We start from the raw sequence: 15,182 nt of genomic DNA, 5'->3' as shown, positions 1-15,182 counted from the left end.
GGGCCGGAGCTAATGTTTGATAAAAGTTGAAAAACTATCAATTTTTTCATAAACTTATTTTTATAAGGTTCTTCAAAGTTACCAAACAAATAAACAAGTGTTGCAAATAAGATACATAGATCTCAATTTTTTAATGAAAAACAAAAGTAACAATCTTTTTTTGATTTTTTTGTGATTAATTTTCATTTGGTTTCGTTTAATTGTTTTGTAATTGTTTTTATCGATTGCAAATAAATGCCCTAATAAAATTGATAATTGAAACATTAAAATTTAATACGTCGTTGCTACCTCATTAAAGCTTAATTTTCTCTACACAACACAATTTATAAACATAACACAACACATTTATAAAAAAAAAAACGTTACTTAATCCACCATTAGGTGGTTGTTGCCTTCCTCATATCCATAAAGTCAATACATTCAGTAAAAATAGCATCATTCCCTCTTAACATGTCTAACAAATCAACTTTATCACTCATTTCTTTTGATAGGGTTCGCAGACCTTCAATATTTCTGGCTCATCAGCAAGTCTGATAAAAAACCTTTCCAACGATAGTTCACATGGAAGATTCAGACAATATTTCCATCACAATATCTGAAATCCGGCCTCCAAAAAGTGTATAAATAAGTGCTTAATAAGTGCTTAATAAGTGTATAAATAAGTGCACTTAAGTGCTGATAACTTTTGATAGGGTTGGCAGATCCTCGATTTTTTAGGCTCATTTGAAAGGTTATCTAACTAACGACAGGTCGCATGATGGACCCGGACATCATTTTCATTGAAATATCTGAGATCCGGCCTCCAAAAAGTGTATAAATAACACTTAAGTGCTAATAACTTTTGATAGGGTTGTCAGATCCTCGATGTTTTAGGCTCATTTGAAAGGTCTTTTGATTATCTAACTAACAACAGGTCGCATGATAAACCCGGAAATCATTTTCATTAAAATATCTGAGATCCGGCCTCCAAAAAGTGTATAAATAACACTTAAGTGTTTTGGGCTCATTGGACAGGTCTTTTCAATACCTTTCTGAAAATGTATAACATGATAGGTTTCCTTGCAAAAACCCCCCTTTTTACAATCTTCCGGACATACGCCAAAATCGTTTTTTTAGCAGAACTTTTGAAGTACTTGGCTAAACTTGCTGATTTTAAATAGAGACCTATGAGACCCCAAGACGGATCGAATGAGACTAATACGGTCAAAATCCGTTCATCCAGTCCGGAGATAATCGAGTGACAATTTTTTGTCCACCCACCTACACACATCCACACAGACATTTGCTCAGAACATGATTCTGAGCCGATATGCATTCACGTACGTCACGGTGGGTCTAGGTTGTCAAATTAAGAAGTTCATTTTTCGAGTGATTTTATAGCCTTTCCTCATTGATGTGAGGAAGGCAAAAAGTCAAGGAAGCATGATAAAACTTATTAGAAATTCAAAATTAAATCTCTTTTACAAAAAAATTAGTTGCTGCGCATTTTTTTCCAAATATTTTACAAAATATTTTGAAATCATTGTAAACTCACATCAAATTAAAAAAGTTTACAAAAATATGTATTCATTAGTTTTCATTTCTTTATTTTTCGAATTTTTCAGTTTGATAACTGATTATGAAACAATCAATACTTACACAGCAAATTTTCAGTAGCAATTTCAGTAAAATAATAAACATATTGCGATTCAGTAGTCATCACATTTACTTCGGTAATAATCAAAAACATTACTGAAAAAAAAAAAAAAAATCAAGCCATCCACATTAACGACCCCCGGGTCTTTTGTGGCCTCTATTGCAAGTTTCTGCTCGAACCTAGGAGTCCGAAGGCTTGAATGGGGAGAGCACCCAAACCTCTTTTTACTCCAAGGAACCTTCCAGCCCAGTGTTTGAACTGACGACCTTTGGATTGCGAGTCCAATCGCTGGATTCCACCGGAGTAGGTTTGGTTTGGTGTGTTGTTTGTACTTATGGCATGGAGACGACTCCTACACCTGGAATGACTTAACGGCCTAACAACCAAGGCCGGGACCGACATTTTACTTCCTCATACGATGGAAGGTTGCAGCAGACGGGAATCGAACCCAGAATCATCCGCTTACAAAGCGGACAGCGTAACCATTCGGCCATGCACTGCCACTGAAAAATCAGTAACTAGCTATTTGTCAAACTGAAACGTCACTTCTGACTTATTGTTTGGATGCTGCCGAGAGAAAATCGTCTTTCAAATGTGTTTTTGTATTGTGGTCTTTAGAAACAAAGGTAAGAAAATTGTTAATAATAAATGCCTCGATGCTAACCACCTGTTTTTTAGGTTAGGACGATTGATGAAATAAATGAATGAATAACAGTATTTTAATGATAACCAAAATAAAATTTTGATAACTGAAAAACCAGCAATGATTGCTGAATCTTCAGCAAATGATCTTTCAAACTGCCACAAGAAAATTACTGCATTTTGAGCAAAATAATTTGACGTTTCTTTTGCTGAAATTTCAGTTGTTTTGATAACCATTTTACTAAAATTTCAGTAAATCATCTGTCAAAGTGACAAATATTAGTTAACTGAGAATTCAGTAAAATCCAAATTAATGAATGGTTTACTGAAATTTCAGTAGATAAAAATTCAGTAAAACTTTACTGAATTTCAGCAAAAAAAAAAAATTGGTGTGTTAATAGTAAAAATTAAACACAAACATTAAGATCGTTTCAATTTGAAACAGAATACATTGAAAAAATACAAAGACAAAATCCAAATAACACAAAAAATACAAAATATTTTTGTTATGTGAAATGTGAAAATTTGATCTCAAGCTTATTTTTTTAATAAAGACACTCAATTTATTAATTGATTATTTCATGAACAGCTTCAAGGGCCGATCGACTATTTTGAAAAGCCGTCGCGGGCCGGATGAAATAGCTTCACGGGTCGGACGTTGGGCAGGCCTGCTCTAAGCCGTTCGACCAATTCTCATCACTTTTGCCGTTTTCCGCTATTGAATCACATTTTCGGATGTATCAACAATGGAGAGTTGCTTGCTCACTTTTATTTGAACTATTTATTAATTTGGAAGAGTCAAAATACTTTATAAAAGCTGTAATTCATGACCAAAGTGCTGATAGGCCGATAATAGAAATAGGTTGAAAAGGGGTATAGTTCCCCTAATTCGATTTCAGGATTTTGATCATTTTTGAAATGAAAGAGCTGCTACTTCGTTATTGACAGATCAGCTGAAGTTAAACAATGAATCAAAAATGATCAATGGGAGTCAACCATTGTTCATTGTTTAACCTCTGAAGAGCCCTCCTTTATTAGTCAATACCGGCGCCCTCCCAAGAACCCTGCAGTTCAACAAAAGGGAGGAATGTTAGTCCGATAGTTGAAGTTCCAGACTCATCAAGCACACAGCCTTCCGCTATATACCTGTTGACACAACATGAGACCGTTGAATCCACAGCATCTCTTTCAAACGCCACGGGATACTTATGTTCATGGGTTAGTAGGATAAGGTATTGGCTTTTCGATGCCTCCCGAGCTACACACAAAAAAATATTTCCGAATGTTACATCATTTATGATGTAATACTTTTGCACGTCATTAAACCTTTAAATTTAAATGCAATTTGATGTAAATTTGCAACAAATTATACGTAAAAACATGATTTTACGTGTGATTCAACCGTTTACGTCGAATCTCAAGTTAACATGAACTGATTTCACATGTGATTCATTTTTTCCGTGTCGAGTAAATTCACATATTTTTTTTCTGTGTACGACGCTTTCGATCAACGATGATATAGAAAGGCCTTTTTTACAGTGATTTTACTTTGAACATTAAAAAATAATTTCAAATTTTATTACAATAATTCACACGACGTGCAGGCCAAGGATTGATACCTAAGAGCATGCAATGGCACTGACCTTGTTGCGTGCTCTTCGGTTGACGTCCACGTAAGGAACATCCTGGAAGGAGCGCAACTAACTACATCCGTAGTTCTGTTAGATCATCCGAATTATCTTGATCAGAACAGTATAGCTCTGGTTCCTTGCGAGTGTCCTATTTTCTTACCTCCACGTTGGCTTGGTTTTCATGATGACCTAGCTGGTGGCCTGTGGAAACGGATCTTAAACCTTTGACCACCGCGGGTCAGAGTCGAGACGGCTAAAAGAAAGGGGCGCGTCAATGTGGGAAAGGGAAGTAATTTGTGATTGTAGACGGTATTGTTTTGATTTGCAGTATGTTGAGTCAACTGCTGTGGATGTACCTGAAACATCGCACAACGGGGTTTCTCTTCTCTTCATTCTCAGCTACCACCTATCTCCTATTTTTATTTTTGCTCTACTGATTCCCACTTTTTCACTGATTCTTCTATTTAATATCATTTGATTTTGATTTTACTAACTTTTGATTCTCTTATCTCTCAAAGCTTTTCCACTCTTTTTTACCAACTGAGACTGCTGTAACAAACTTTGTGTTTTTTTTTTCCTTGAAAATATACTTTTCCTTAATGTACTAGTAATATCAAGTCTATTTATCATTTGCCTAATCTTTTTTGATTTTATTGCGAATTTATTTATTTGAATAATTCTTTATCTGTCCTATAAATTATCATTACTATAATCTAAGCTTGTTTTGTATCTCTATTTATTAACTATTGTCTAATTTTACATCTAATACATCTAGCTTCTCATTTTTATTCTTTAAAATACGCTCATCATTCTCTTACTATTGATTCTTGATTTTTATAGAATAAATTCTCTTTTACTGTCTATTGTTTTCAATCTTCACCCTTTTTCAAACTAGTGAGGTTTGAGCCCTTACTCAATTTATGGAATGATTAAAGGATTAACACAAATATTACTATTGTATTTTTGGTAAACTTTTATAACATGCTTAGGACCAAAAATTGTAACAAAACACCGCGACAAAAGAAATAGCAACATATAAACACGACTCAACACTAGGAAAGATTTCAGGAGAAAACAATACACAGTAAAATTACAACTAGTTTTTGATTTCAAACTAAAAATAAAGCAGTTTTTGCTTTAATGAAAGTTGATAGGCACACTATAAATGGTTAGGCGCTTATACTTACATCAAACCCTACGTAATGTACCACCCCCGGCCGAGTTAAAATGCGTAACCGGAAAAGAAGGTGTGCATGCCTGGCACGAACACTCAAAGCGTGTTCTAGCGTGCTGCTCGTACTGACTCAGAGCAAGGGTGAGATGTAGGTGTAAGGGCAGTGCGTGTTCGTCGGGAACCTAGTGCATAAGATTGGTCAAGGCCCGTTCTTACACTGAAAATTGCGAATTGCGAATAATTCACACGACGTCGTGCCTCCCGATCAACAATGATATAAGAAGGACTTCTTTGATTATACTAAACAATTAGCATTACACTTTTTTGTTTCAAACACAATTTCGCTTGCAACCGCTGCGCAAATTGAACTCACAAATCATTGCAGAAAAAAAATAATACTGATCTCTCAACACATGACGCCGAAATCAGGAAAAATCCTGCACAGCATCCGCGTGGTTTCACTTCCCCCAATCGACTCATTGTTTGTTAACAATATTTCAAGCAGAAAAGAAAAAAAACCCAACGAAACGTGTCCTGAAAAATTTCAGAGAGATTTTATATTTTCCAAGGTTAATCGAGCAATTTCAGCTTATGTGTGTTTTTTTTTTCTCAATAAATTGCGATAGTGATAAACCGCAAGAAAGTGGCACCAAAACAAAGCCGCGAAAGCAACCCAGAAAAATACACCCCCAATAAAGTTGTATCCATTCACAAAATATTTAGGAGTTTTATCTTTATTTGCTTTATAGTATCTCAGCCGCCGAGTGATATCGTGGACGATCATTGTTTTATTCATTAGTCGTAGCAAAGAGGTGTAATAAATCTTTGTGCGTTTTTGGCCAAACGAAAGTCGAAACTACTCAGAAGCGCTCGGGAGAGCAGCTTGATGCGCGGAAAATTGGTTCCAACTTTACGTCGTGTCGTGTCCAGGTTTCTATATAGTTTTGACGTGTATTTACCACTTTGATCGGTTTTAAATTGATTCTACCCCGCCGCAGGCTCATGAAACATTCAACGGGAAAACGTTTAACCGCGTGTGTTGTTTCGCGTTCAAAGTCAATTTGCCAATTGGTTGGCCGCCGCCGCACCATGGGGTATTTCCATATAAGCGAGCGGCCAAAAATATTTTTTTGCTTTTTTGTGACTTTTTTGTGTTGTTTGTACTTAATATTATGAAAACAAATGAATTTTGATATTTTTTCCAAAAAAAAGTTTAATTTTCGATTTTTTCATATATTTGAGGCCACATGCATTAAAGTGGTGAATTTTAATATTCTTGATCTGTCTATTTGATGCACGGAATGGCGGTTTATGCTATGTTAAAGTTTCTGATTTACGTTCAATCTCCCTCCCCTTCTTCTTGAGTTAAAATCCACCTCTCTTTGAATGAATTTCTAATTTTAATAAACGTACCTAAGTACCAACAAAGTCATGAATATCAAATCAATTTCAAAACATGCATAGTAGGTACATTATTTCTTCCTCTGCAGGTAAAATAATATGCTTTTAACCAAGCGTATACGCGAAATCATTAATTTTCCTGCATGAATCAAAATATTCAAAATGGCATAACTCAAAAAGTGCACATAAGTGCACTTTGAAATTTAGAGACAAGTTAGGACATGGTTCAAATTTTAGGCTGCAAAATTTTCAGATCGCACAAATGCACACAAAAAAAGTACTCCATTAACAAAGTTGAAAAAAACTAAATTTTGAATAATAATCCATCTTTTTTGATTTTTATTATTTTTTTTTAGCGTGTAAAAGTGTGTTTTGAAAAATGTTATTGAAAAGTTGAATCAATTACCTTTCTGAATATACATAATGATGCAGGAAAAAATACATAAACAGCTACACAGTACAACTATGAAAAATAATCATTTTTTTGTCAAAAAACATGTTTTTTCTTACCATTTTCGCCTTTGAAGGTCTGCAATTCAGTGAATTTTGATCCTACAACTTTCAAACTCCGGATTTTTCTTAGTTAGAATGTTTATTTTCGAAAAAAAATACCAAAAAAATAATTAGAGTATGTCGGTTTTTCGATTTATGGCCGCCTGAAACCCCATAGTGCGCCGTTTCAACATAAAAGTCACGTTGGACGTAGAATGTGCTTGTGCAGATTGAGTTTCATTTGCTTTTTTAAATTTAGCGAACCGGTTGGCACACGACCATACTCTTTACGACAAAGTGCCGTTGCCGAATTTTACGAAACTGAGTTAGCATATGTTTTGGTTTCGTGTTTATGCAGATCGAATAACACGTTGCTGGTCGAAACGATAATGACATGATTTAATTTGCATAGATGGACATAACGTTTTGTTTATGATCTAGATAAATTTAGAGCTTATAAACGCATTATCGATAATCGTGACAAGCTTTTGACTGTGTTTAGAAATTGCCATTTTTTAACAAATTAAACTCAAAAACTTCTGAAGAACCTTAATAAAGTTATTTATTTAAATTACATTATACCATACCGAAAAAAAATTGCTTGCATAAGCTGGCGATAATTTCAAGTGGTCATTGACCATTTCGAACCAACAAGAGAAGCCGACGGATGACGTCTTTGGCTGGGTGGTCGCCGGTCAACTGCACGAAAATGGACAACATATGAGCTATGGGGCGGTGCGTCGTCGTGTTGTGAATGTTTCCCGTTTCCCGCTAAACGAAACGCTGTGGCGGCACGGCTGTCTTCGATCAATCGTCACCATGGTAGATAATCAATTTGAAGTGGTCCTAAGGTCCCCCCCATGGAGACGGATGGCGGTAACTTAACCAAAAAGACAAGAGGCGGATGCTTATGATTTGAAAGGTCCAAATTTGGCCATTATGGAACGGTTTACATAACATTGAATGAAAATGATAGCAATTAAAGATTGATTTAAGTGACGTTTCAGCCAACAGAAAAAAAAAACATAAATGTTGTGTCTCTGAGAACACTGATTCCAAATCCGTGTCCAGGTTTGCTCCAAATAATCACCTTTTTTTAAATATTGCGATCGCGATATGGTGAGTAACATTGGAGAACCAGTTTCTTTGCATCAAAAGCATGAACATTTGCCAAAAATTCAAATCTTATTTGTAATTTAATCACTTTTCCAAAAAGTTCAGAGACTTCATTTTTAATGTGTAAAACGTATCAATACAATGTGTCAAAAATTAGCTAAATTCATTGAAACAAAGCGCGGATCCGGTCATTTTCATGAGTAGTTTTGAATCTGATATTGATATTCAATTAGCTTCGAATAAATTCTTAAGCGAATTATCCAACCATTATGTCACCGTTGTTGCATGGTGGCCCTTTCACTACAAAGGTTTGCCGATAACAAGCAAGAATTAAAAAATAAACATTTACCTCAAACAAGCCGCAACCACTGCTTTGACCAGTAATTTAAATAATTTGCATAAATAAATGCAGCAACAACAGCAGTCCACACACGTGCCTGCCAAAGTAAACAAAACCACTTTTGCGAACTTGCACTGGACCTGGTATTTCATTATATTCAGCGTCCAGGAAGCAGGTTAAAATAATGCGACAAACGGCACCCCAAATTCAGCGCAAACTATCTCGACTTAACCTACTACCGTGGTACGCTTAGCCCACATGCCTCTCCGCGGTACTCGGCAATGCCAGCCTTAATTCCGTAACCTGTCCCCAACCCAACGTTATCGGCCAGGTTTTGCCTACCACCCGTTTACTATTTATGGTTAGTGACATTTCCTACCGTTTTTTCTCTCCGTTTCTTTCCAGAATCCGCCCACAGATACCACGCGAGCTGATAGACATGTGCCGGGTGTGCACCCAAGTCACGCCCGGTGAGCCCCAGGTCTACCTCGGGTCCGATAAGGCCTTCACCTTCGACTACGTGTTCGACACGAACGGCACGCAGGTAGGTTGAGTTGATCATGTAAAAAGTTGGGGTTTCTAAAGAATTGAACAAGCAAGCTTTGGGTTTTGCGCAAAATCGCTTCTGTCACCTTTTGGGTAAAGTTTGGACAAATTTTCCACGAAATGGCCACCATCGAAATTCAGCTCAAGGCGTACGCCAAAATTCTCGGTACGGACCGTAACTGCCAGGTGGACCTGAAGCGTTCGGTGTTCGAGATCGACCGGGATGTGAACGAAATCCGGATCCCGCTGCAGGCGATCGTGAAGCTACGCAAAACGGTTCCCCAGCCGTCGGCACCATGCGCGGTTTCGTCGTCGATTCTGCCAACTCCGCAGCATGCCCAGATGAGTCTGCCGGTGATTGGGAAGCTGCCGTGCCGGGATGAGGACCATCAGTGTCAGATTCAGCACCAACCGCAGCTGCTGCAAGATCCGAACCTGCAGACGATGGTGTCGACGTTCAACATTCCGATCACGGTCGGCAAGGAGACCAAGATGGTCAAGACGACGCTGCGGTACAAAAAGTCTCCGAAGGCTCCGGTAGCCGAGACTGACACCCAAACGGAGGAGAACGTCTCCAAGCAGATGCCGCTGACGGATCTGTACCCGAAGGATCCGGTAGCGCGTGCGTTGATGTTCCACCAGGACCGACTGCAACCGGTGAAGCAAGCCCTGCGGGACATCAAGGCCAAGATCAGCAACCTTCGGTTGGAGCAGAAGACAACGCGACACTATCCGGACAAGGGCGCTGAAGCCTTCTTCGGTGCGGAAACCAGCGCCTGTCCGTTCTACCAGTACCTCATCAACCAGGAAGGCGGTGGCCTCATCGAAATGGACACCCCGTTGTCGCGAATCTTGGGCTCAAATCTGCTGCTGCAGGTCCAAAACGCCCAACTGGACGCTGGCTATGGAAGACCTTCGCAACGGCTTAGCAGCCTGCGAGACAGTCAGCGGCTCAGTCGCGTCAGCGGAGCTACCGAAGCAAGCAAATCTTCCGGTTCTGGAGCGTCCGGGGAGGACGACGAAGAGAAAGAAGGCGAAGCTGGCAGCGAGGCAAAATCCTAAATCTTTGTTGGAAATAAATGTTTTGAAATGCTCTTCGTACACTTTTCAATCAAGATAATGTGGAGAACCGCGCAGGAATTGTGAGCCAATCCGCGTCACGTTTCGCGTGTCACGTTTGTCTGTCTGTTGATTTTGGCGAACCATAATGACTCGCTGCTTTGAAGTGCGCCTTCTTTTATGCTGCGCCACGTTTGATGGGTTGAAAGCTGGTTTGTGTTCCGTTCCGCCAAAAGAAGGGGGTGATAGAAAAGCCATTAGTTGCAGGTTCTAGTGTATGTACGGTTCATGGCGAAAACATAACACACGGCAGACTAACGGATATTAACGCCACAGTTGGAGTATTGTGGCATTCCGGGGAAGAAGAAAAATAAAAACAGTACATACTTACTTCCCCTATGGGTGCTCGAGACGAAATCGGGGTGTCGAACTCGGATTAGCAATAAAGGCAAAGAACTTTTTAAAAATGACGATGACGGCGGCGACGGCCGGCAATGTAACGATTTTCGTTCCTTTCTTGGAGTAAATACATTACTAGTTTGAAACTCGCTTTTTTACGAGTTTGCTGTGCATTTGCTTTCTTTGACTCAATATTTTTAAGCGAATGCTTTTAGCAATAAACGAACGCTGTTATTTTTTTTAAATTTTGTTCGCGAATCGTTATCGTAAGACGAATATGAAGGGCGATTTGAAAACACTCTGATTTGTTTTTTTTTTTAAGTAGAGCAGTTCTCTCAGATTTCGGACATTCCATTTTTTGTATTTTTTAATCCGACTGAAACTTTTTTGGTGCCTTCGGTATGCCCAAAGAAGCCATTTTGCATCATTAAATTCTCCATATAATTTTCCATACAAATTTGGCAGCTGTCCATACAAAAATGATTTATGAAAATTCAAAAATCTGTATCCTTCGAAGGAATTTTTTGATCGTTTTGGTGTCTTCGGCAAAGTTGTAGGTATGGATATGGACTACACTGAAAAAAAATATACACGGTAAAAAAAAATTGGTGATTTTTTATTTAACTTTTTGTCACTAAAATTTGATTTGCAAAAAAACACTGTCTTTATTTTTTTTATTTTTTGATATGTTTTAGAGGGCATCAACTGCCAACTTTTCAGAAATGTCCAAGTTGTGCAAAAAATCTTTGACCGAGTTTTAAATTTTTTAATCAATACTGATTTTTTTTCTAAAAATCGAAATAGACCAAAATTTTTCAACTTCATTTTTCGATGTAAAATCAAATTTGCAATCAAAAAGTACTTAAGTGAAATTTTTAGGTGACTTTTTTGAAAATAGTCGCAGTTTTTCATTTTTTTAAATTAGTGCACATGTTTGCCCACTTTTTAAAAAAATATTTTTGAAAAGCTGAGAAAATTCTCTATATTTTGCTTTTTTGAACTTTGTTGATACGACCCTTAGTTGCTGAGATATTGTCATGCAAGTGTTTAAAAACAGGAAAATTGATGTTTTCTAAGTCTCACCCAAACAACCCACTATTTTCTAATGTCGATATCTCAGCAACTAATGGTCCGATTTACAATGTTAAAATATGAAACATTCATGAAATTTTCCGATCTCTTCGAAAAAAATATTTTTTTTTAACCAAGAAAAACATTTCAAAAGGGCGTAATATTGAATTTTTGGCCCTTTAAAAATGTTAGTCTTGGTTAAAATAAATGAAAATACTTTTTTCGAAAAGATCGGAAAATTTCACGAATGTTTCATATTTTAACATTTTAAAACGGACTATTAGTTGCTGAGATATCGACATTAGAAAATGGTGGGTTGTTTGGGTGAGACTTAGAAAACATCAATTTTCCTGTTTTTAAACACTTGCATGGCAATATCTCAGCAACTAAGGGTCGTATCAACAAAGTTCAAAAAAGCAAAATATAGAGAATTTTCTCAGCTTTCCAAAAATATTTTTTTCAAAAGTGAGCAAACATGTGCACTAATTTTAAAAAATGAAAAACTGCGATTATTTTCAAAAAAGTCACCTAAAAATGGATTTAACTTGAAAACGGTGCACTTTATCAAAATTTCACTAAAGAACTTTTTGATTGCAAATTTGATTTTACATCGAAAAATGAAGTTGAAAATTTTTTACGACCAATATTTCGATTTTTTGAAAAAATCAGTATTGATTAAAAAATTCATAATTCGGTCAAAGATTTTTTGCACAACTTGGAAATTTCTGAAAAGTTGGCATTTGATGTCCTCTAAAACATATCAAAAAATAAAAAAAATTAAAAATAGTGTTTTTTTGCAAATCAAGTTTTAGTGACAAAAAGTTAAACAAAAAATCACCAATTTTTTTTTATCGTGTATCATTTTTTTTCAGTGTAGTCCATATCCATACCTACAACATTGCCGAAGACACCAAATCGATCAAAAAATTCCTCCAAAAGATACAGATTTTTGAATTTTCATACATCATTTTTGTATGGACAGCTGCCAAATTTGTATGGAAAATTATATGGAGAATCTAATGATGCAAAATGGCTTTTTTGGGCATACCGAAGGCACCAAAAAAGTTTCAGTCGGATTAAAAAATACAAAAATTAAAATTCCAAAAAAAAGACCGATTTCGCTCAGTAGTTGTTAATTTTTCAATTTATATTATTATCAGTTTTTTGTTGTCTGATTTTGAAATCCGATAAAGCAAATGAATATAAAAAAAACTTCTTGGGTTTATTTAAGACCTCTGCAATTTTTTTTAAGTTTATGTCATAATCGGTCCGAAAAATCAGAGGGGAACTTTTTGGGAAAATTAAAAATTTTAATGAAAAGAAAAGTCCAATAAACTGGAAACAATTTGAAATGTATTTTATTGTTTTCATAATAATATTCTGCATGTTTGGGGTCGCTTAAAAATTATAATGATTTTTTTTCTGAAATTCAAATACAAAAAAAAACTCGGGGAAAAATTTCATCAATGCTTAGATACCGTACCAAACAGTTTTTGAAAAACAATATATAGAAAATCATGGGAAAATCAATCAATCAGAAGTTACCACAAGCAAATGTAGCAAAAAATAGAAAAATATGAACATTAAAAATTAGATGGAACAGCAACCAAGGAAGTTGTTGCCTTCTACCCAGTCCTGCAAAAATCTGATCGCAAAAAAAATGTCTAACCTCGTTGTAAATCATTTAGAAGACTCTAATTTGGAGGATGAATAAAAAATATATCGATATCGATTTCCGTAGTTTTAAACATAAATATTCGTTCATTTAATATTTTTTTTGCAATTGAAAAATATTGCATGCAATTTTTTTAATATACATGCGATTTATTTTTAAATTAAATTTTTAATTTAAATTTTCATCATCGTGCTCCCCAGACAACTTTCAATAAGAATCTTTTTTTCATCTTCACATCTTTTTTCTTGTTGGGCAATTTGATCCAATTTTGCTAAAATTATGTATTCTTGCGTGATTCGATATAAACAACTCCGCAAATTATGAGAATGATCGGAAAAAAGTAAATTTCGAGATATATATTATCAAAAGATTATTTTTTCAGAATATTTGATTTGAATCGACAGTTTGTCACATTACTCAATGTACAAAGGTAGAGAGTTGAAATAAGAAAAAATGAAAAAATAAACAGAAAAAATAGATTTTATCTAATATAGTCGAATAAATACAGTTAAAACTATCATAGTGCGCAGGCGTTACGCTTTGTATTTTGCCGATGTCGTAAACGTGGCATAATATTTTTACAATCTTTTTTGTGCGATTTGTTCTTCTTGTTCCAATCTATGATAAGCTACGAAAAGATTGCAAAAATATTAAGTCATCTTATAGTAATCGAAGAAATACGCCTGCGCACTATTCGAGGTTTAACTGTAATAATAAAGATAAAGGAAGGATAAATGTGTATTAAAAAAGGAAAGAGATAAAATAGAAGAAGCGATAAAAACAGGCAGTAAAAATAAAATGAAAGGATTTGAGAAAGAGGAAGAAAAGGAATTGATAAAAGACAGAGATGAAAAAAAAAAAATAAAAATAAGATTAAGAATGGAGAGAGTTAGAGATAGTAGAGAGATGGAGAAATGAGAGATAAGCGGAATAGGAAAGAGAAAAGACACGTAATCTGAAAGTGAAAGATGAGAAAGACAAAATGAAAAAAAGAAAAGAGTGAGAACAGCGAAGTAAAAGAGAAAAAAGTGGTGAAAAATGTAAAACTAAAAGGAGCTAATAAGCATGAGAAAACAAATTAATAATAAATAGAAAGTAAAATTTAACTAAATAAAACGTGATAGTTTAAAATAATGAATAATGAAACGAAAAACAGTAGAGAAAGTTCAAAATATGATATCAGATATTTGTTTTTGCCTTCCTCACAGCTGAGGAAAAGTTATAAAATCACTCGAAAAATGAACTTATTAATTTGACCTCGTAGACCCACCTTCACGTATACATACTCAGACTCAGAATCATGTTTTGAGCAAATGTCTGTGTGGATGTGTGTAGGTGGGTGGACAAAAAATTGTCACTCGATTATTTCCGGACTGGGGTCCCATAGGTCTCTATTTAAAATCAGCAAGTTTAGTTAAGTACTTCAAAAGTAATGCTAAAAAAAACGATTTTTGCGTACGTTCGGAAGATCGTAAAAAGGGTGTTTTTTTTTCAAGAAAACCTATTATGTTCAACATTTTCAGAAATGTATTAAAAAGATGTTTCTAATGAGCCCAAAACATAGAAGATCTGACAATCCTATCAGAAGTTATTAGCACTTAAGTGTTATTTATACACTTTTTGGAGGCCGTATCTCAGATATTGTGATAGAATATTGTCTGAATCTTCCATGTGAACTATCGTTCGCAGGCCAAGGATTGATACCTAAGATCATGCAATGGCACTGACCTTGTTGCGTGCTCTTCGGTTGACGTCCACGTAAAGAACATCCTGGAAGGAGCGTAACTAACTACATTCGTAGTTCTGTTAGATCATCCGAATTATCTTGATCGGAACAGTATAGCTCTGGTTCCTTGCGAGTGTCCTATTTTCTTACCTCCACGTTGGCTTGGTTTTCATGATGACCTAGCTGGTGGCCTGTGGAAACGGATCGTAAACCTTTGACCACCGCGGGTCAGAGTCGATACGGCTAAAAGAAAGGGGCGCGACAATGTGGGAAA

The 15,182-nt window shown here is 35.9% G+C and overlaps 1 protein-coding gene across 14 annotated transcripts in view; it reads left to right on the top strand.

Annotated features, from left to right (window-relative positions):
* The window catches only part of LOC120424109 (kinesin-like protein KIF21B), a 145,211-nt gene that overhangs the window by 48,760 nt on the left and 81,269 nt on the right, over positions 1–15,182 (top strand). For all 14 annotated transcript variants that reach the window (XM_052708756.1, XM_052708757.1, XM_052708760.1 and 11 more), the window contains one exon: positions 8,838–8,976. In XM_052708756.1, coding sequence (XP_052564716.1) covers positions 8,838–8,976 — 139 coding nt within the window. The remainder of the gene's footprint in view (positions 1–8,837; positions 8,977–15,182) is intronic.

This window comes from Culex pipiens, chromosome 2, assembly GCF_016801865.2.
Source record: "Culex pipiens pallens isolate TS chromosome 2, TS_CPP_V2, whole genome shotgun sequence".
NCBI classification, from domain to species: domain Eukaryota; kingdom Metazoa; phylum Arthropoda; class Insecta; order Diptera; family Culicidae; genus Culex; species Culex pipiens.
The sequence above is the reverse complement of the archived record's forward strand: the minus strand, read 5'-3'. Positions and strand labels throughout refer to the sequence as shown.